Here is a 22,654-nt window from a genome sequence, read left to right on the forward strand (position 1 = left end):
GTGAAAAGGCTGCTCTGAAGAAGAGATCTGTAAAAGTCAAAAGCTTACGACACACACACCCAAGAAATGTTGACTCAATATGCATTCAATTGGGATTGTATGAAATTCACCCAGTGTCCAAATATGGCACGCACCTCTGGGTGCATGTTTGCAGTAATAGCATAATACAGATAATGAAAGGGGGGGTTGAATTGGGACAAGTGTGTTGCAATTTATACATACAAGCAAAGCAGAGAACTCTGACATACAGGTGAAACTCAGAAAATTAGAATATCGTCAAAAAGTGCATTTATTTCAGTAATGAGACTTTTTCTTTTCTTTTAATTTTTACAAATGCTTTCTTTTGGAAATTCCACAGTAATAAAACAAATAGTTACAATAATTCAAAAATATACAAACATCACTATTACATTTCATTAATTACATTCCATTTATAATTGACCAGCCTAACGACAAATAATTACAATTACAACAAATTAAGGCTTGACATATCTTGCTTTGCATGTCATGCATCTATCTCATATATTGGTTTCACCTTTTAAGTTGCATTACTTTTCGACGATATTCTAATTTCCCGAGTTTTACCTGTAGTGAAGGAACTAGGATGGCAAGCAGACCAGGGCAATTAAGGAATATCAAAAGCACTGGGATTTCCCTTGCTTGAATTATTTATTTATTTATTTATTTATTTATTTATTCATTCATTCATTCCCCAGCCACTCTGGGCGGCTTCTAGCAGAAATATTAAAATACAATAATTTATTAAACATTAAAAGCTTCCCTAAACAGGGCTGCCTTCAGATGTCCTCTAAAAGTCTGGTAGTTGTTTTTCTCTTTGACATCTGGTGGGAATACCTTTATAGACAAAAGTATTCCCCCCCCCCAATCTATCCCAGCTAAAAACTGTATATTACTACAATTCAACAATATGATTCCAGATTAACTGTTGTAGCTTCCACCCCCCAAAAAATCCTGGGATTTTATGTTGTGAGGATTCTCTGTTGGAGACTGCTAAACCCGCCCTCTCAGAGCTACAATTCTCAGAGCGCCCTGGGCAAAGGAAACGGCTGTTTGTCTGATAAGAACATACGAAGAGCTTTCCCCTTAAACTGCACTCAAAAGCCTAAACTGAGCCTATACAGGGCTTGAACTGAAGGCTAAGGGTGGATGTTTACTCTGTGATGGGTGCTCCTCGCACATCCAAGTCCTTTGCAGCATCCACACAGCACCTCTGGCATCAAAACTCCAACCCCATTTCTCCTTGCCCCTTCTAATCCAGAGTTGCTCTTCCACAGATAATCCAATACATTACACACACACATGAAAATACTGGTCCCAATGGTGCGTCTGCAGATTTGGGGGGAAGATGGGTGCTAGCTGCTGAACACAAAGCCTTGTGACTCTCCGTGGAGGGGAATTAACTCCTGTGGTAGACCACTCACTTAGCATGAACCAACAGGAACAATTAATGCATTCTCCAGTGGAGCCTTCCCCAAGCTTCCTGTTTGGGAGGGATCATCGCTTAGCAATAAAGCACATGGTATGCATAGATTCTCCTGGCCCCTGACATTATAAGTTAACATGTTCGGTTAGAAGGGGTGTAGAACCACAGAATTGTAGAGTTGGAAGGTACCCCTAGGGCAGGCATAGGCAACCTTGGCTCTCCAGATGTTTTGGAACTACAACTCCCATGATCCCTGACCACTGGCCCTGTTAGCTAGGGGTCATGGGAGTTGTAGTTCCAAAAACCTGGAGAGCCAAGGTTGCCTATGCCTGCCCTAGGGTCATCTAGCCCAACCCCCTGCAAGGCAGGAAACTTAGCTAAAGCGTCCATGACAGATGTGATTTGAGACTTTTCTCTGCCCGGCGCACTGGAGAGTTTCTGCAAGTCCGTGTAGACAACACTGGGCTAGATGGCTAATAGTGTGACTTGGCAACAGGCAGCTTTCTATATCCCTGCTCCTCTCCAACCCAGTAACGTCTAGCAATACAAACAGAGTGTTGTAACCTCACTCTGCGGCAAATTCCCCCATGCCTAGAGGAGCTGCTGCTTTTGGTGACTGGCAGGTGCCTTCAGCGTGGAAGCACCTGGAGACGCCCCATCTGAAATGGCCACAAAGTGAGTCTGTTGTGCATCACTCCAGGTACTTGGCTTCTCAGACCAGAAAACAGGACCTTTTCTGTAGATCTCTGGCCCTCACTTTAATTTCATTTGGGTGTTAAGGAGTTGCTGTGCCTGCTTTGGGAGGGGAGGGGATCTGTTGCTATGTCAGTGCTATTTTAATAAGCCTTTAAACTTGCTTTCTACTTTTAAACTACAGTCTTCTAGACGCAGCAGACTGTAAAAATTCAAATAAGTTGGTTTTTTAAAAAACCCCAACAACAAGATCAAGTCGCTGCCTGCTCTTTATTATCTTTTATGTCAAGTATGAGGACAGGGGGAGCCTCGAGGCGGGTTAGGTGGCTCAGGAAGAGCTCCTGGAGTCATGGGGCTGCTGAGGAAAGAGGCATGCAGAGCTTCCAAGTCACGCTATGAGCAACACATGCAAAAAACACAGCAGCCTACCATATAGTATACAACCATGCCTGGATCTGAACAGAAGAGAAATGAAGGCAAGGGTTGCAGGGACCCGTATCTCTCCTAAGAACTATCATGAACTCACCCTTGTTAAGGCATTACTCAGCTCTCCTCTGAAATATCCAATGTATCCAGAAGAGCTTGGGGTGGGGTGGAAATCCCAGATATCTAACCACCTGGATTCCTAGGAATTTGATGCAGGCACTGAGGAATGTGAAAAATTTGCAATGTCCAAGCTATAATTCATAGGCAGCTCTATGGAAATTTCACAGCTGCCCCTTGTATTCTGTTCCCTCTTCATTTCCCTCTGCTTTCTCTACTGTCCCTTTTACACCTGACACTCTTAGTTCAGAGATGTAAAAGACACCATGAAACATCCTGACCACTTTAGGAGCAGAGCAAATCTTCTGAAATTTTTCTTGCATACACTGGCTTCCCTTCAAACAGGTGTCAAAGCAAAAAGGTGTGCTCTCTCCCTCCTGCACCAGAGTCCTCTCCTGGATCTGCCTTCCTCAACTTGGTGCCCTCCGCCGAGGTGGGAAAAGGCTGGTCTAGGGTGAATCTAGGTCACCGCGGCAATCATTATACGGTAATTAGGATAGTCCCAGCAATGGGAAAGGTTAAACAATCACCAGCACAGACAGAAGAAAGAAAAGAGAGACTGCAACAGGCCCTTTACACAATCCATCAATGAATTGAGCTCCGAAGAGGCAGGAAGTCCTGGACACATCTCTAGCAGAACCAAGCATGGGGCACACACACCCCTCCATCCAGGCCAACTTCTTTTAAACTTTAGAATTAGTTTTGGCCAGCAGCAGGGGAATGGAGAGAGAGAGAGAGAGAGACTTTACTGTTGATATGGAAACACAGGAGTCAGGGAAGTGCTGCAAACACTGGGGACAAGGGTTTTTTGTGTAGATCATCAAATCAATGGTCCAGCTGGCTACACTCATCAAAACACATTATGCATCTTAAGCATGCACTTTTCCCCAAAGGCAGGGGAACCCCTTTAACGTGCTCTGAGAGCATTTGTAAACACCCGTGCATATTTTCCTGCAGTTTCTATATGGAACTGCGTGATGTTGAGTAGCAAGCACAGCCCCCAATGCTGCTTTACCCAAAGTTTATTTAACTTGCATGCATTTAAAATGCTAACTGGTGTGGGGAGGAGGGGGGGGGAGAAAGGTCCTTGAGATTCATCGCCCATAAGGGCTTGCCAAGGACATTTAAACAAAGCACAGAGAACTGAAAGATTTCTGCAGGGTTCTGGGAACAGCGACACCATTAAGGGAGGGTGAAAGCACTTGGAACTCAGTTTCCTGCGGAGCCTTCACATAATCCCCAATCAGGAGGGAGTTAAGAAATAAAATCGGGGTCCTTTATGTTGGGAGATACTAGAGTCTGCTTCTGTTTTCAAACAAAACCAGATGGGGCACATTTTTAAAAAGCAGGGGTCCGACCACACAAGTCTTCTCCAGGGTGTGGACCCACATGCATGTATACACACAAACACACACACAAACACACTGTATTCCGTGGCTATTGCCCTCACTGGATTGTATCCAACACTGCTGTAGCACCAACAGACACCCACTTAGGCAACTGGACTGCCCTTTCCTCTCCTCACTACAGACCCCCCCCCCCCAAAAAAATGCATTTCAAAACCTGCTCCACAAGATTGGGGGACCCTTCGGAGCAGATTTTGTGGATGAATTAAGGGGCTGCAGAGGGTAAGAAAGTCTGTTGGATGCAATCCATTGGCTGCGAGGGATCTGTGTGGGATTTGGAATGCACAGGATAGACAGGGAAATGAAAAAGTATTCCCTAACCTGGCTTCTGTCGAAGTTCCTGCGGATACTGCCATTAACAAAGCCAATGGTGGAACCTTTAGTTCATTTATCCACCCACTCATACAAAACCTGTGTTCATACATCACAGTAAGCCATGATTAAAGGGTTTACAGTGAGAGCACCCAGTTCGCTCCTCCCTGCCAGCAAACAGAAACAGCAAACCAAGATCCTCGGGCTCACCGTTGGTTGGTTAGCCAAGAGCAAACTGATACAAAAGGCACGAAAGACGTCCTGGTGCTCTCCAGCCCTGTGGGGAGTCACTGTCGCACACCCTTTAGCCAGGAGCAGGCAACCCTGCTTCTGTCTCCCCAAAAACCATATCCCGTAGCTCTTCCAACTCATCAAATGCAATAACTTAAATGCATCTCTCAACAGGAACATACACAATTCAAGCCTGGTGTATAAAAAGCAACTACTTCGCCTGTTCTGCATACTTTCCACTTGTATCTGACCTGAGTTTCCTCCTGTAAGCTACACAGCCTACCCAAATGACAGCATTTTTAAAATAGATCTTGGGGGTTTGTGCCTCATTTATCCAATTGTTTAACTGATACACTTCCTGAATAAAGTTGCATGCTAACTGGCTACCAGAAATCAAGTCGGCCTGCGGTGAAACAGAACTTTTATAGAACCTAAGTTCAACTGACACGGTATACACAAACCTTTTGGAACACGGAATTATCTGCTTAGAGACAAAGTAGGCAATTTGAAATTATTTATTTTTACTCTCTGTGTACACGTGCGAGGGCACCAAGCAGAACCACTTACTAGATGACCAAATTTATGGGGCGATACCTCATGGTGGGTGGCGCTGTGGGTTAAACCACAGAGCCTAGGGATTGCTGATCAGAAGGACGGCGGTTCGAATCCCTGCGACAGGGTGAGCTCCCGTTGCTCGGTCCCAGCTCCTGCCAACCTAGCAGTTCGTAAGCACGTCAAAGTGCAAGTAGATAAATAGGTACCGCTACATCGAGCAGGTAAACGGCGTTTCCATGTACTGCTCTGGCTCGCCAGAAGCGGCTTTGTCATGCTGGCCACATGACCTGGAAGCTGTACGCTGGCTCCCTCAGGCCAATAACGCGAGATGAGCGCCGCAACCCCAGAGTCGGTCATGACTGGCCCTAATGGTCAGGGGTGCCTTTAGCTTTACCTCATGTCATACAAGTATAGTTCTGCTCATGTAACAGGTCTTTCCCCATCATGCACCCTGAGTCCTTTCTGGGTGGTCCCACAAACCTACAGAGAAAAATTTGAGGGTATGGCAGGGCAGGGGGCTGCAGAGGAGAGAAGCAGAAGTCTGCTGTGCAGTTGGAAGAGCAGCGATGGTTTCATCCCATGGTTATTGAGCAAAACAGGGTTTCTAGATGAGCTGGGAAGTAAGCGCAGAGTATATTTAACTGCCACTATATAGACGAGTGCTGCGTAGACCTAATCCCCTCCCTCTGCAGTCGATGGGATTTAAATGATTTAACGTGAAGTGAATGGTGGTCTCACGTGTCCGTCCTGTTTGGCTGACTGTCATAAATAGCCATAACTTCCTACAATGAAACATGACCCTATTAGGGTCATGAACTCTGCTGCCAGGTGAGTGTCTTTGCTCAGTTTTGTCACTTTCTCTGTTTGAGGAAGAATGGGTTTCCCATCCTGATGCAAATAAGGTTGTCATGGGCATAAGCATAATAATAAGGAAAATAAAAGCAATAAGGAAACTTCAGTATATCAGCATATACTTCCCCAGCCTCTAGCCTCCGGTGGACAAAAAAGCAAAACAAAACAAGAGAGTGATCCAGCTCTCTGATTTTTCGGTATTTATTTTCTGAACAGAATGGCATTTCAAAACAAAGCCTTGAGGGTTGTCAAACTTGTACGAAGCACAGCAAACTAATGAATGCAAGCCAGTCAGCTGTCATGGGAAAGACAAAGGTCTTTTCATCTACCTCAAGATGCCACTAAATAATGTATTATTCCCTTGCTGCACTTAGATTGACTTCTCTCCCTCCCCCCCCCCTCGATATATATATAAAAGCACACACATATCACCTGAATCTGTCTCGTGTGAGACAGAATTTGAAGGATCAGCACAATCAAATCAACACCCTCACCCACCCACCCCATCAAAATGATTTCATTGTCAACTTTATGAGATTAACAAAACCATTTTGCAGTGCTTCAGCTCACCAGGACCGTGTGTGTGTGTGTGTGTGTGTGTGTGTTGGGATGGGAGGAATTGGTGTTGAACTTGGGATAGGATTCCTCAGAGCTCTGGGGTAGAGGGCTCCAAGTTGTCAAATGCTGGTGTAACATACAACAAAAACCCACAACTGATTATGCACACATAAACAAAGCAGGCCAATCAAACTTTTCCATCATTTGGTAAACCTTGTTTATCTTCACTTAAGCTTTGTTAATGCTCCTTGTCTTAGTTAAGGATGAATTTTTTAAAAGTGATTGATAATTAAGAAGTTTGAATGCAAGCAAGAGTATGAGGGAAGAGGGCAGGGAGTGAATTTAGACCTGCAACACCACTTGCGTTTGACCTCCTTATGTGAAAGATAGAGGGAAAACCTCTAAAATTAAGAGCTTTCTTCTCCAACAGGAAAAGGGCAGAAAATCTGTTTCAGTGTATCTGATGAAGTGTGCATGCACACGAAAGCTCATACCAAAATAAAAACTTAGTTGGTCTTTAAGGTGCTACTGAAGGATTTATTTATTTTTGTTTCAACTCAGACCAACACGGCTACCTACCTGTAACTAGGAAAAGGGCAAGCATGCTTGCTTTGGCCTATTGAAAAGCTGGAAGAATTCTGCAGGATCTCTTGGGCAAAGTGATAAACCACCAAGTCAGGAGCCTTCAACTCAACACTGGCAATAAGACAATAGCCTCTTAAAACAGCCAGTGCTTTAAAAATTGCAGCTGCTCACGTCTTCCCTTCATCCTAAAGTGCTCATCTCCTCCTGAGCATCACATTCTTTCCTGGTACATTTTTTGCAAGGAAATGATGGTCAGGAATTCCAGACTTACCTGCTCTTTGTCAGGTTTGTCAGAGATGTCGTTCAAACTAGAGGAAGTCAGGTTTCTGTGCGTCATGGCTGGGCTGCCTGAAAGAACAAGAACAAGGTCCGTTAAAACACTGTTTGGGGACACACAGAGACTCGGGCCATAGCGATACCCGAGCAAGGCAGTTTGCCAATTACATGAAGGGTGGTTGAAAGCTCAATATAAGACAGCCACTATCTGCTAAAGCAAGTACCAACACCAAGCAATGGCAGAATATATGGCAGTCCCTTTTATCCTCAACAATCTCATTTAGAGAAATTCTTGATTCTCCCCACTTGACTCAATGGGCGTTTAATTTTGGCTGGATTCCATTAAGATCACAACTGGCCAGCCAGGAAATTTTACTAACATGAGAAAGATTATGTTTTCAGAGGCCTTGAAAACTTTGTAGAGAACTTTGAACTTTTATGTGCATCTAAAACAAAAAGTTGACAGAAAGAAGGGATGAAGTATTTGCTCACTCTACTAACTGAAGATGATGCAAGAAGCAGCATGTTGACTGAGCTACAGATTTAGGATCAACATGAGGGTAAAACAAAAACATCCTGATTTGGCTAGCTGGGGGCACATCATAATCCCATGGAGGTTCCCTTCATCTTCAGCTTGTTTTTGCCTCTGAGTCATATAAAGAACATGCAAAATAAATAAGAGGGTAAAATCAATTGCAGAGCTTGTGCATGTAGTGCTTCCATGTTGGGTTGAGATATGGTCCAAACCTCTATTCAGCCACGACTTGATAGAATTAACAAGTCACTAGGCAACATCCTCAATCGCTGCATTAGTGAGGGAAGTTGAGTTGTAACTCTCCACATGTGATACATCATCACCACCACCACCACCACTGCAGGAAGGTATCAGGTCATGTACACAAGGGTGCCTGATGAGTTCAGTTCAGTAGCATCATGGAAATCAGTTCCTACACCCCAACTTTGCTGCCGTCCTGCACGAAACCGACCTAGATATGACGTCAAATAGATGGTTTGGGGCCAGGCTACAGCCGAGGGCAGTTCTACCTGAATGTCTAGTTCTGGGTCCTTGAGGTCAGCGACTGGCTTGTAGCAACCACGTGGTACAGCTCTGTTGACCAGACTAAACTACAGTACAAGGATGGTTTTGGGCTACTTAGTCTGCCCACCAGTCACAGGGCGTGTTGTTGCATTCCCCTATCCTTGCAGTCTGCAGTAGCAGAAGCATCTTAGCTCATAGAGTTTCTGGTTCAAGGACAGGGTCAGTAGTTTTCCCCATGGAAAGATGTATCTGGGAGCTTTAATTCCTTGGAAGCCCACCTTTTTGGCATGTTGTCATTATCTCCAGATTGATCCCCCAGCACACGACCACATCCCCTTAATGCACACCCGTTTCCCTGCAAAGTGCAACTCCCTTCCCACCATCCACTTACTTAGCCATCCCACGCTGGGGCTGCGCTGCACCCGGATTTCATCATCCAACGTGCGGGTTGCTAGACATGGCACAGAGCTCTCAAGCGGGCTGCGGGCTTTAGAGTCGCAAGCAGGAGGAAGAGCACGCATTCGAGAGCAGCAGCAAAGAGGAGGAGGAGGAGGAGGAAGAAGACAGCATAGTTAAGGCGGAGGAGGAAGAGAAAGGCTAAAGCAACTGCAGAAGCAAGAGAGTTAAGACAGAAAAGCATTCAGACACTCATGTTAACACACCACAGAGAGCTACGCACATCCGCACGTCAATTAGAGACCGTTCCAACATTAGGTATTGCCAGCTTTTGGCAGCCATGTACTTGTAGAAAATGTGGCACTGAGTGCATTTTCAGGGTTTTGTAATATTTGCCCTTTTGCAACCCTCAAACGTGCAGAACGATATATAATATTCAAAATAAAAGGAGAAAGAGGAAATGGCATGGTGCAAACACATAATCGCCACAACTTACTCAGATTCAATCCAGGAAACTAGTTCAAAATTGTGGGGAGACTGGGTGGCTCATTCATACAACTGTTTTTTCCCCCCTTCACTAATGAAGATCTGGAAGCTAGGGCTCTGGGAATGAGCCTTAGGCTGAAAAATATTACCTCTGAGTGGCAGTACTGTATACAGGTAGGTAGCCGTGTTGGTCTGAGTCGAAGCAAAATAAAAAAATTCTTTCAGTAGCACCTTAAAGACCAACTAAGTTTATATTTTGGTATGAGCTTTGGGCTGAGGTGCTAAAGAAAGCTTGATCATGCATAATGAGATAAGAATCCGAATCCGATACGGTGCCCTTCAGCTCTCTATATTGGACAAACAGGCCAAACCCTACGCCAAAGGATAAATGGACATAAATCTGACATCAGGAACCATAAGACTGAAAAACCAGTAGGAGAACACTTCAATCTCCCAGGACATTCTATACAAGATCTCAAAGCAGCTGTTTTATTACAGAGAAATTTCAGGAACAGACTGGAAAGGGAAGTTGCTGAATTGGAAATCATTACCAAGCTTAAAACCATGGAAGCACCTGGGATGAATAGAGATATCGGATTCTTATCTCATTATGCATGATCAAGCTTTCTTTAGCACCTCAGCCCAGGACTAATTGCTGCCATCAGCAGCCATTAACACCCATCTACAGGTTTACCACTCCCATCAGCCCATCTCCCATTCCCACCCACCCCCACCACCCTCTGTATATATATAGTGTCTGACACTTCTGTTTCTAGTGTATCTGAAGAAGTGTGCATGCACACGAAAGCTCATACCAAAATATAAACTTAGTTGGTCTTTAAGGTGCTACTGAAAGAATTTTTTTATTTGGCAGTACTGTATTTACTCCTAAGCTTTTATCCTAGCAATCAAACAGACGCATGCTGGCTGGGGTTGATGTGAGTTGGTACCTGAGCACTGCAGGTTAAATGCTCACTTATGGCAGTGTCTGTTTGTTGATCTATTTAGAGATGTAAGGATATTAAGCAAGATCACTCACTTGAAGCTGAAAAAGTAGTTTGTTTGAGAAATAGTGTTTTTCCATGACATCGGAAGTGAATGCCTATGTAAGTTTTGCTTTGCGAGTGTAAATATTCCTAGTTTGCCCAATAATGAATGCATTACATGGACTGTAATACAGTGTTACCTCGACTTACGAATGACTCGACTTACGAATGTTTCGAGTTACGAACAGAGTTCCGTCCGCCATTTTGGATGCGGTTTAGATAGGATTTTTTCGACTTACGAATTTTTTTAAATTTTCCCCCACATTGGCTTCAACTTACAAATTTTCCGATTTATGAAGGTCCATTCGGAATGGATTAAATTCGTAAATCGAGGTACCACTGTATCCTATTTTGCCACCAATGGATTCAAGTTACAAGAAAGGTGAGTCCGACTAAACATCAGGAATAACTTTCTGACAGTAAGAGATGTTTGACAGTGGAACGGACTCCCTCAGGAGGTTGTGGACTCTCCTTCCCTGGAGGTTTTTAAGCAGAGGTTGGATGGCCATCTGTCACTGATGCTTTAAGCTGAGATTCTTGCATTGCAGGTTGGTTGGACTAGATGGACCTTGGGGTCCCTTCCAACTCTAGTATTCTGTGAATGGGATTCCTTCTGAACACCTACGTCCAATGAAGCAAAGAATAGGTTGTCGGGTGCTTCTGTGGCTTAACCACAGCTTTGTAAATAACCATAGCAAATTCTGCAACCAAAGGTCGTAACAGATGGCCAAATCTTTTGCTGTCACTGGATAGTAACCCGCATCCTGACAATGGTACCCAGAAAACATCTGAAGAATTTAGAAAGAAAGCGGCTTCTTCGGCTGTTACAACCAACATGCACAACAGGGGGGGGGGGTGTATGTATTCCGTTTTGTAACACTTCAAATAACGTGCCAATGATTTGTATCACCTGGAGAAATGTCTCTTTTTTTTCGCACCCCCTTCCCCTTCTGTTCCTCTTTCTACTCTCATTATTTCTAAACTCTGCTGATGCATTATTCAGCTACTTAGAATAACCTGAATGACACTTAAAGGAATAAAACCCCACGCCTTATTGTCAACTGCTGCCTCAATGCATTTTTAACCACTTTCAGTTTGAATAAGTAATCGTGATGAATAATTGATAACTTCTATGTTTCCAAACTATTGTTTTACCCTAAAGGGTAGCAGTCAGATCAAAAAGAATTTCTAGCATGGCTACTAGCTCAACTTTTAAGGCATTTCTCTTTGAATCAGTATTTGGGAGGAAAGTCCTTTGGTCAATAGCTCAAGTTGTTGGCTTCTGCCTGAACTATACCAACCCAAAGACCTGCGTTGTTCACCTGCCTTACCGCCCAGTGTTTCTCAAACTTGGGTCTCCAGGTGTTGTTGGACTGTAACTCCCATCATCCCTTACCATTGAGCCTGCCAGCCAGGGATGGGAGTTGTCGTCCAACAACAGCTGGATACCCAAGTTTGAGAAACACTGCCATAGCCAATACAGAAGACTCATAGGGCCAGTCGCGTTCCAAAGGACTATGATGCCCGAGTCCACAGTAACTCACAAGTTATGTTCCCAGACCCTCAGATTCTTGGTTCAAAGCCCATCAGTCTTAGCAAGCCTTTTCTGAATTATCTCAGCCTCTCCTTGCCAGCAGCTGTTCTACCAGTGCTACTGAGCATGCCCACGTACGTAACTCAATGAGCCAGTTCACATGTAACACTAAACCATGGTTTAGCTGCAATGTCTGCACAAGCTAGAACCACCCTGAGCTTGTGCACTCCCTTTTCCTCCTCCTGTGCAGCCAGAATTTTGTTTCACTTTCCACTACTCCTGGGTTGTTGTTACATACAAGATAAGAAACTGAAGGGTTGTTGAAGCCAGCAAAACACAGGTATTGTGGTCCGTTTGTTTAGAAAAGGACTAGAGTTTGTTTTAAACCTCAATCTCTGGTTCATACACAACATTCTTTTAAAATAAAACTAAACATCAGAAGATTCTCCTCCTGGTCATTCCACACAAGAGGAGCTTGTTGCCATATTTCAAACAGTGAAAAGTTTTTTGTTCAAAATCACAGAGGAAAATGCAATTTTTGAGCCGACACAGGCTGCCAAACGTCTGGGTTTTCCCAGACATTTTACCGATTTCCACCCAGACCCTGTAAGAGACAGCAGCATTCCGGATATGTCCGGGAAATTCCGGACGTATGGCAACCCTAGGTTTATTCTAGCTTGTGCATGTAACGCTAAACCATGGTGAGAACTAGCCCAATGAAAGTCCCACTTGAGTAAAAATATGCCTAAACCAAAATCTAAATGCTCATTAAAGCAGTTCTTTAAATCTTCTCCCTCACCAAAACCCTGCTGCTACGTCAAATCCCTCACTCCCCTCCCATCTTGCTCATCTGTTTACAACACAGAGTTTATTGTTTGCACTACAGCAAACAAAAGCACCAAGGAAAAGATCTGCGGGAAATATGGAAGCATGCAGAAATATGCAGTATATGCAAAGAAGCCTGGAACCAAACACAAGGATTGGCAAAGAGCAGCATTTGGAGATGGACCCAGGTCTCGAACATTTGCATTGGAATACTTTCTTAACAAATTAAATAGTTTAGAGTCTATGGGGTCTAAAGGACAAAGAGAAGGGGTTTGGGGTGTGTGGGTTGCAGAATCCAGCTTCTGCTATGGACTCGCTGCGGCAAGCAACTTTCTCCCAGACCTCAGCTTCCCATCAGTGAAGTGAGAACAACTTAGGGAATGCATTCAAACATGAATCTGCCAGTGACATAATTCGCACGTCACGCTAAGCTTCCTCAACCTCGGCCCTCCAGATGTTTTGAGATTACAATTCCCAGCATCCCTGACCACTGGTCCTGCTAGCTAGGGATCATGCGAGTTGTAGGCCAAAAACATCTGGAGGGGCGAGGTTGAGGAAGCCTGTGCTAAGCCAAACTGTAGCTTAGCGTAACTGCACTAAAATAATAATAATAATAATAATAATTTTTATTTATACCCCGCCCTTCCCAGTCAAGACCGGGCTCAGGGCGGCTAACAACAAATAATATCAACACAAATATAAAAGAAACATTTCAGTTAAAACAACAGAATAATACAATGTTAAAATTCAATTTTAAAATTAAAAATCTACGAATAAGATAAAACCATTATAAATAAAACCTTAGGGGAGGGTAACCGTGGGGTCAGACTGCGTCAGTCCGAAGGCCAAACGAAACAGCTCTGTCTTGCAGGCCCTACGAAAAGATGACAAATCCCGCAGGGCCCTAGTCTCCTGGGACAGAGCGTTCCACCAGGTCGGGGCCAGTACTGAGAAGGCCCTGGTCCTGGTCGAGGCCAGCCTAGCCACCTTGTGACTCGGGATCTCCAATATGTTATTATTTGTGGACCGTAATGTCCTCTGTGGGTCATACCGGGAGAGGCGGTCCCGTAGGTACGAGGGTCCTAAGCCGCATAAGGCTTTAAAGGTCAAAACCAGCACCTTGAACCTGATCCTGTACTCCACCGGGAGCCAGTGCAGTTGGTAAAGCACTGGATGAATATGATCCCGCAGCCGGGACCCCGTAAGGAGCCTCGCCGCGGCATTCTGCACCAAAGAGGAAGCTATGACCACTGCGTTCCTCTCCCAGTCCTGCTGCTGCCATGGTACCTGGAGCTAAGCTTAACATGTTATCTGGACCCAGGCTCATTGTTTGTCTTGCTTCAGATAAACCATAAGTTGTTTAATTTCCCATCCTTCCCTATTAGGGCTGCTCCGGATAGCATTGCAGCAAGTTGGCCTCTGAAGTAGTTTAACGTAGGAGTCTATGAACACAACGCTTGCTAAAGATGCTACTAATTTACATTAATAAGAAAAATTAGCACTTATCATTGAACAAAGTAGCCAAACACTAGATAGGTGAAACCACCTCTAGAGACAAAAAGTACACAGTGCTAGCCACATAATTCAATGAAAGCCCCACTTGCTTGGACATAGATTTACAGTCAGAATCAATTATTGGATGCAGATTTAAACAGCATAGCTTGAGCAAGTCATCATGCAAATCAGGGGTTATCTACACTGGGGAGTGAGGATTGCAACTTGTTCCCTTTGGAGGGCTTGCTTTCAACGGTAAATTTTGATCAAATGTTGCGTTTTACACGAGCGTTTCATTTATTCATTTTATTGATCTATGTTTTGGAGCTGGAATCATTCTGTCTTTTTGCCAGTTTAATTCTGGAAGGCACCATGCACATTAATGGAGCTCTACACATGAACACAAATTAATTAAAAAAACAACCAAGCACTCATGATGGGCCAGGAATCCAATAAACAGTATATAAAGAATTCAAAAAGTTTTGTACTAGGTTGTTGAACAAGATTGAGAGATGATGTACTCGTGGAAGCTTTACTGTCCATTTTACCAATTACACAATTATTAGTTTTTCTCTGATTTGCTACTTTAAATTATTCTTATCAGGTACTTGGTAACATGCATATGATTTTAAGTTTGAGCCCAACCTGTTGCTTCACCCTTGCCTTGTCTGTTGGGATATGCAATTCCTTGTTGCTCAGTCTATTTGTGGAAGGCCATAGGTTTAGTGCAGGATATCTTTGTGTTATTCAACTTTCACATGAATAATCTTGTAATCTTTACATCAACTTTGCAAAACAGACTTCTAAATGAGCCCACAAAAATTAGTGGAAGGGCTGAGAGCTCTCTCCCTCCTGAATGAGCTTGCTGCATTTCTTTCCTAGAATGAAGCCTCTCTCTTCAGCAGCTCATAAATAACCCCCACTGGGCTCAATGGGGGCCTACTCTCCAGGAAAGTATGCGTAGGATTGTGCCCTAAGGCTCTTAATATCCATGACCCATCCAGATCCCTTATGGTCGCTAGTTTCTGACTAAAGTCTTGTTCTATAAGAAGGAAAATGGACTCCTCTATGATTTTGATGGTCTACCAATTTTAACACTTACTAAAGGGACCTAGAACTGTGCTGTGCATTTACAATTTTATTTGGTAGAAGCTGAATTATGGTTTGGATGATTTGGATTTCATTGAATTTGATTGTTTTAATTGAATTAATTTTAATCTCAATCTTAATAAATTTGTTGGCTGCTTTAAATTTATCAAATTGTTTTGTTAGTTGTATGATGAATGCTGTATTGTTACGTAGATATGGGCCTACGGCTGTAATAAACTTGAACTCGAACTCTTAATATCCACTAGAAAATGAATGGTAGGGCACGGACTTAAAAGCCACCTTGCCTTCTAAAGTCTGCATCTTAAAAAAGTCTCAGATCATGCTATGGTTCAACAAGGCAGGTCAACTGAAGTCCAACAGCCAATCTGCACATTCGCAGCCATCATATTACTGGTATGCTGCCATGTTAGGTCTACCCCACTAAAGTCTGCAGATGGGAAGTTCAATAGTAAAATACTCAATAATCCCATGCACTGTAATTTCCTCGTAGAAAAGTAGCATATAGGAACAGACTATTTTGGAAGATTTCTCCCCAGCATGCTCTTTTCTTTTTCTTTTTTGTGCAATTCATTCTTTTTTGTTCTTTGCATGGAGAGCCCTTGCGCCACTTGCAGTGTTTAAGCAGGTTCACAACAACTGGCTCTGGCTTCTGCAGCGTGCATTACACTGAAGCCAGAAATAACTGTCTCCACTCTCTTTTGGACATCCAGTATTTAAATCAGCCTTGCTCAGCCTGGTGCATTCCAGCTGTTTTGGAGTACCCTGTTTCTCATATTTTAAGACATACCCATAAAATAAGACATAGCAGGATTTTTAAGCATTCAAGGAATATAAGCCATACCCCGAAAATAAGACATAGTGATAGGCGCAGCAGCAATGCTGGCCGCGGCAGGAGGAGGAGGAAAAAAATAAGACATCCCTTGAAAATAAGCCATAGTGTGTGTTTTTTGAGGAAAAAATAAATATAAGACATGTCTTATAATATGAGAAACACGGTACAATTTCCATCATCTGGCTCAGCTGGCACACCTGTGCTGGATGGGCCTGGTAGGAAATATTGTCCAAATCATCTGGACAGAACCAGGCAGACGAAGGCTGCTTTGTATACTTACCAAGAGGAAGTTCCCCAACAGATAAAACATTTTGCTTATCACAGCCTTGAGCCAAGTACTTTTTAATTAAAAAGATGCAACTTACCACTTGCGTTCCAAGAAGGAGCGTTTCTTGGAATAATAAAGTGGGGGAGGGGTTTGAATCTTTTGTTGAGATCCTATGAGAATCCATGATTCTTGGCCTTGGCGGTTCTCTCCCTCTTTTCTTAAATCAGATTATTTTTCCCCTCACATGCTGAGAAGCAATAAAAGTCCCCTCTCATCCCAGCAGGGATGCAGGGCCTTAAGCAATGCTAATCCCCACAATAGTCAACATCACTCAATCATGAGATGTCAGAATACAGTGTTACCTCGGTTCCCAAACACCTCCATTGTCGTACGTTTTGATTCTCGAACGCTGAAAACCCAGAAGTAAATGCTTCTGTTTTTGAACGTTTTTCGGAACCCAAACATGTGACGTGAGTGCAAGAAGCTCTTGCAACCAATGGGAAGCCGTGCCTCGGTTTTTGAATGTTTTGGAAACCGAATGGGCTTCCGGAACAGATTTATGTTCGAGAACCGAGGTACCCCTGTAGTAATATAGCTGATGATTGCTCTGTTCACCTTTTTTTGCGTTTCTGGAGTTTCTCAACTCAAGACTATTGAACTGTTGAACTTTTATCCTTGAGGAGTAGAGAGGGGAAACCTAATTCCTCTCTTTCCAGTTAATGCACTTGTTTCCCAGAACTCTAACAAAAGCCTTCGGAGCTGGGGGGTTGGGGTGGGACCTGTCCTTGGGATATTGCTGGACTACAACTCCCATCATCCCTGACCATGGACCATGCTGGTGGGGGTGATGGGCACTGGAGCCCTACAATATCCAGAGGACCATGGGTGAGTCAACCCCTGCTCACAGAGGACTATTACACAGCCCATCTGCTATTTTGCACACTAACACTCAAAATGACTTCGGGACAATTTTCTCCCGCCATTACAGTCTAACACATTCTAGATAGCTCAATGTGCCATAGGCTGCATTCATGTGGCAGTTCATTCCCATTTTCCTGACGTTCCCCTAACTGCTAACTTCCACATTCTATTTCAGCTTTCTCGTGACATAAAAGCCACTCCCAGGAATACAGCAAGACGTAGCGCAAGGTTAGCGCTCAATTCTGCGTTGTTTGCAAACAGATTATTTTTTTCCCTGGAAGCCAATAACATGGAAATGAGTGCCAAGCTTGTGTTCCATTTCTGGAAGTTGATTTTACACCGCATGAACGTTCAAATATAATGAGGAAATTAACCGTTAGGGAAATGTCAAGAAAACGAGATGAGCTGCTGTGTGGATGCAGCCCCATTCTATTTCGGAGGACACGTCGTTGTTTGTGTTGTGCCGTTTCGTGCGTGTGCCACGCTTTACTCTGCTTTTTGCTTTGCCGAAGTGACTGACTAAAGCAGACTAACAAAAACGAAGCGCGCCCATGTCTTTTCTCAGTTAGCCCATGGAGATATGGTTAGAGCGATGCGCCACAGCATTAAGAAGCCTTCAGAGCCCATAACTGATACATCCGTCAGTATGGTCTGCTACTCTACTCATGGGGTTAGATGCGTTGCCATGAGATGGTGATGGAGTTAGTTGGGAGCAGGGTTTCGGTGGGTCTCTACGGGAAGGCCAAAGCCCACTGGCTTCTGGATTACCATTATCTGGGTTGGTAAACATCCTACTTGCACTGGAGACAGTCTTCCCAATGTCGGCCAAGGAGCGCAGGTTGGATTTTTTGGTCTGATGGCGATGCTTCCTGAGCAGGGTGTAAGTGACCTTGTCCTTCATTTCTTGCTTCAACAGGCCTGTCTCGATCTGGTTGTCAACAAGCATTTCTGCAAACACGAGGTTTGGGGGAGAGGGGGAGGCAGGGAGAGAAGAAAAGGAGCAAAACAACGTAAACAGAAATAAAATAAAATGTTTTCAGAGTAGGCTGGTGCGTGTAAGTTCACATACACAATGAGGGCTGGGCAGTATCTGGTTTTCAACATCGCGATATACCACCAGCAAAACCAGCAAAACTAGGGCCAGGGCCTTTTCAGTATTGGCCCCAACTTGGTGGAATGCTCTTTCACAGGAGACCAAGGCCCTGCGGGATTTGTCATCTTTCCGCAGGGCCGGCAAGATAGAGCTGTTCCGCCTGGCCTTTGGGTTGGACTTAGTCTGACCCCTGTGTTTTCCTCCCTCATGGCTTGGATTTATGGACTACATAAAATCAGGCTGCATTTTAAATTTTAATACTGTATTTTAATCAATTGCTTTTTATGTTTTATTGTAATTTTATTGGTGTGAGCCGCCCTGAGCCCGGTTTTGACTGGGGAGGGCGGGGTATAAATAAAATTTTATTTTATTATTGTTATTATTATTATTAATATTATTATATATCACGATGCCTGAAATAAGGGTGGCGCTTTGTAGAAGCACTGGCTGGCTTCACGGTTTTTCACACATCATGATTTTTGCATCACTCACACACACCCCATGATGTGTGATATATTGCCAGGTCAAAAATTATGAAACTGGTATCACGATATGGACTTCAAACCAATTTTGGACAATGGATTGATATATCACCCAACCCTATACACTAATGTGTTTTAATCCTTAAACAACAAAGAAACTACCAAGAGGTAAACAAAGTGGGAGTTAGGAGTCCCACAACATCTAGGGGACTACAGAGCCCCCATCCCTATCTTGTAGACTATCCAAGATACTGAACGAGATGAACAGGCACACTATCAAGACAGCTGAGACCCCAGCAACTTTTGGGTCCTCCTCTCCTCGAACTGTTTCCATCCCAGAAGGCAATTAAAAGAACTGGTACCCAAGTTTGCTTGTTTCCTCCTTCCTCAAAATCCATTTTCCTTTTGTGTTATGTCTTTTTAGATTGTAAGTCTGACGTTAGAGGTCATATTGTTTTTATTGATCTGCAACCCACCCCAGGAAGCTTGGTTGCTGTTGTTGCTTTGCTGAAAAGCAGCGTAAAATAAACACATGCCCAGATCGAACATCCAATTCAACGGACCAGGTTGGTTCTTGCGATGTAGAACAGTCCAGAGCACTGTGTTCGAGGGCACCTACCTACTACCTGAGGGAGCGACGAGGCCTCCAGATCCAACATGATCGACCCTTTCTCTATACACGTCCTCAACTCAAACAAGCTGTGTAGGGACAACGTGGCAACATGTGGTTTGCTCCACCTCTCTCCACCCTGCTCCACTTTCTCCTCAAACTTTATCCACCTGCAAGAGAGAGAGAGAGAGAGAGAGAGAGAGAGAGAGAGAGAGAGAGAGAGAGAGAGAGAGAGTTGGCGAGGATGAACTTACAAAGAAGCGCTGCTGTGTGAGCTTTCAAGGACAAGCATCTACATCATCAGATGTTTCATTAAGAAAGTTGTGCCACAACAATTCCATTAGTCTCAAAAGTATTGCAAAGTTCTTTCCCTCCTCTCGTTACATGTTATGGCTTATTTATATACCGATTTTTGGCCTGACGGCCTTTAAAATATAAAATAAAATATGCATTACAGCCATTAAAAATGATATCAATTAGCATTTGTTTAATTAAAACAAACAAACAAACAAACCATCAACTGGGTATGCGATAGGAGTAGCAGTCAGCTCCAAGGCAAAGAAACAGAAAAACCATCCATCAACACAACACCATCTCAAGAATTCATGTTAGCTATATCATTTATGGGGTTTTGGTTTTGTATTTTTGGGGGGTGATTTGACTCTATGATGGAGGGGAAATAAAATAAGGCCTGATAAATAATAAACATATTTTTTTTATTATGGTTTGCCAGCCAACTGCAAATCGTGGTTTGTCTATTCAGATCTTCAAGACAAAGTAAAGTTTATTTAATTGTGGTTTGATGCAATGTCTCAAGGGAGCCCCGTGCAACCCGCTCTTTCCCGTTCCTGCGTGATCTCCCTTCAAAACAGTGTTGATTTAATGCATGTCTGCAAAATCCTGCCGCCATCATTACGGTGGTGGAGATTTAATTATGCACCTGCTGGGCGTCTCTCCCACACACAGCTATTAAAAGCTAAAGAAGCTACCCTACAGGTCAGGAGTTTACAACCCTTGCATGTGCTTATGAAACAGCCCTTAGGTGTGGAAAAATGTTTCTACACCAGACAGCATTTGCCCTTTGTCCTAATCTACTACTAAAAGAAGATAAAGACAAGACTTTGCTTCCCCCCCCCCCACCATGGTTTGTCCGGACAAATTTTTCCAGAGTCAATCATTTTTCACGGCAGAAAAATAAGGAAATGTTTAGTTCTGTCCTTTTTGTTGGCAATCTTCTTTTTCATTTAATTTAGCATGTTATCCAAACCAGAAGTCATGGCTAAAATCATACTTTAAGGACCATGAGCTGTAGCTACAAACCTTAGCTACAACTCACAGTTATTCTGGAGAGGCCTTAACCACAAGACCAGTGTGCCAAACCGTGGTGCAGTGTAGCAAAAAGGACTGGAGAGGAAGCTCTCTGAGAACCTGCTTCTTCACACAGTCTCACCAAACCAAAGTTTGGTTTACAGTACTTTGTACCAACCAGCTCCCTGGGGAATTCTATGGGCTTCAAGGCAGACAATACAGAGCTCAAAACCTGCCTTGTGCCACAGGTGGTGGAGAAAAATGTTTTTTACTTGGAAGATGCCTGTAGAATTAATTTAAAGCCTTAAAACTCAAACCTAATATTGGTGTCAGAAATAGGGCCAGCCCATGACAGTAGATTTTAAAAACACAAATCTCTGATTTATCAGGAATGCTTTGATGGTGTTTCCTGCTTGGCAGGGGGTTGGACTGGATGGCCCTTGTGGTCTCTTCCAACTCTATTATTCTATGATCCAAACATTTCTTTAAAAATCACAGGGGTGTTGCAGACACAGGTTCACATCTAGCACCTTTTCTGTACTTCTATCACACAGAAATATAGTGCTCACCCCTTTACAGAGGTAATATACAATTTCTCTGCATAACGTAGCAACGGCTAGAGCCCTGCGAGAGCAAGTCAAAGGTCACCTAGCTCAGCATCCTGTTCTCAAAGCTGCCAACCAGATTCCTGTGGAAGTCTGAAGGAAGGACAAAATGGCAATAGCCCTCTCCTGCTCGTGAGCCCCAGCACTTGGTATTTAGAGACATGGTGAATGTATTGCATTGCTGGAGGAGCCTTCATCTTCCATAAATTTGTCAAATCCTATTCTAAAGCCATCCAAGCTGGTGACCACCAGTACATTTTGTGACAGTGGATTGTAGTAAGAATACCAGATGTTTCTTTTATCATAAGGCAAAAGCTTTTTACTCCTCTGGCTACTGAAACTTTTTCAGCAGCTGTATAGAAACATTTGGAAATCATTCTAGAACGGGAGTCCTCTCAAAGTGCAAACTATCCGGTGTGCCATGGTTAGTCTTTGGCCACCCTAACTCTTGTTCCCCCTTCATGGATCAATGGCTTGTCGTGGCGAAGGGGCTTGAATAACTCAGAGAAGCTATGAGCTATGCCATGCAGGGCCACCCAAGATGGACAGGTCATAGTGGAGAGTTTTGACTAAACGTGATCCACCTGGAGAAGGAACTGGCAAGCCACTCCAGTATCCCTGCCAAGAAAACTCCATGGACAAAGACAACAGGCATATAAAAGTTATGATGCTGGAAGATGAGCCCCTCAGGTCAGGAGGCGTCCAACATGCTACTGAGGAAGAGCGGAGGACAAGTACAAGTAGATTCAGAGCTGATGAAGCGGCTGGGCCAAAGCCGAAAGGACGCTCAGTTGCGGATATGCCTGGAAGCGAAAGGAAAGTCCGATGCTGTAAAGAAAAATATTGCATAGGAACCTGGAATGTAAGAACCATGAGTGGAGGTAAGCTGGATGTGGTCAAAAATGAGATGACAAGAATAAATATTGACATCCTGGGTATCAGTGAACTAAAATGGAAGGGAATGGGTGAATTCAGTTCGGGTGACTATCATATCTACTACTGTGGGCAAGAATCCTGTAGAAGAAATGGAGTGGCCCTCATAGTCAACAAAAGAGTGGCAAAAGCTGTAATGGGATGCAATCTCAAAAATGACAGAATGATCTCGATACGAATCCAAGGCAGACCTTTTAACATCACAGTAATCCAAGTT

The 22,654-nt window shown here is 43.7% G+C and overlaps 1 protein-coding gene across 3 annotated transcripts in view; it reads right to left on the reverse strand.

The window, feature by feature from the left end:
• SLC4A4 (solute carrier family 4 member 4) overlaps positions 1–22,654 on the reverse strand; it is a 191,034-nt gene that overhangs the window by 55,607 nt on the left and 112,773 nt on the right. For 2 of the 3 annotated variants that reach the window (XM_035103066.2, XM_060278361.1), the window contains exons 5-7: positions 19,601–19,761; positions 18,175–18,354; positions 7,451–7,527 (exon numbers count right to left, since the gene is read on the reverse strand). In XM_035103066.2, the coding sequence (XP_034958957.1) occupies positions 7,451–7,527; positions 18,175–18,354; positions 19,601–19,761 (418 nt within the window). The remainder of the gene's footprint in view (positions 1–7,450; positions 7,528–18,174; positions 18,355–19,600; positions 19,762–22,654) is intronic. The other variant, XM_035103068.2, reaches the window with a different exon arrangement.

Source organism: Zootoca vivipara, chromosome 9 (assembly GCF_963506605.1).
Source record: "Zootoca vivipara chromosome 9, rZooViv1.1, whole genome shotgun sequence".
NCBI classification, from domain to species: domain Eukaryota; kingdom Metazoa; phylum Chordata; class Lepidosauria; order Squamata; family Lacertidae; genus Zootoca; species Zootoca vivipara.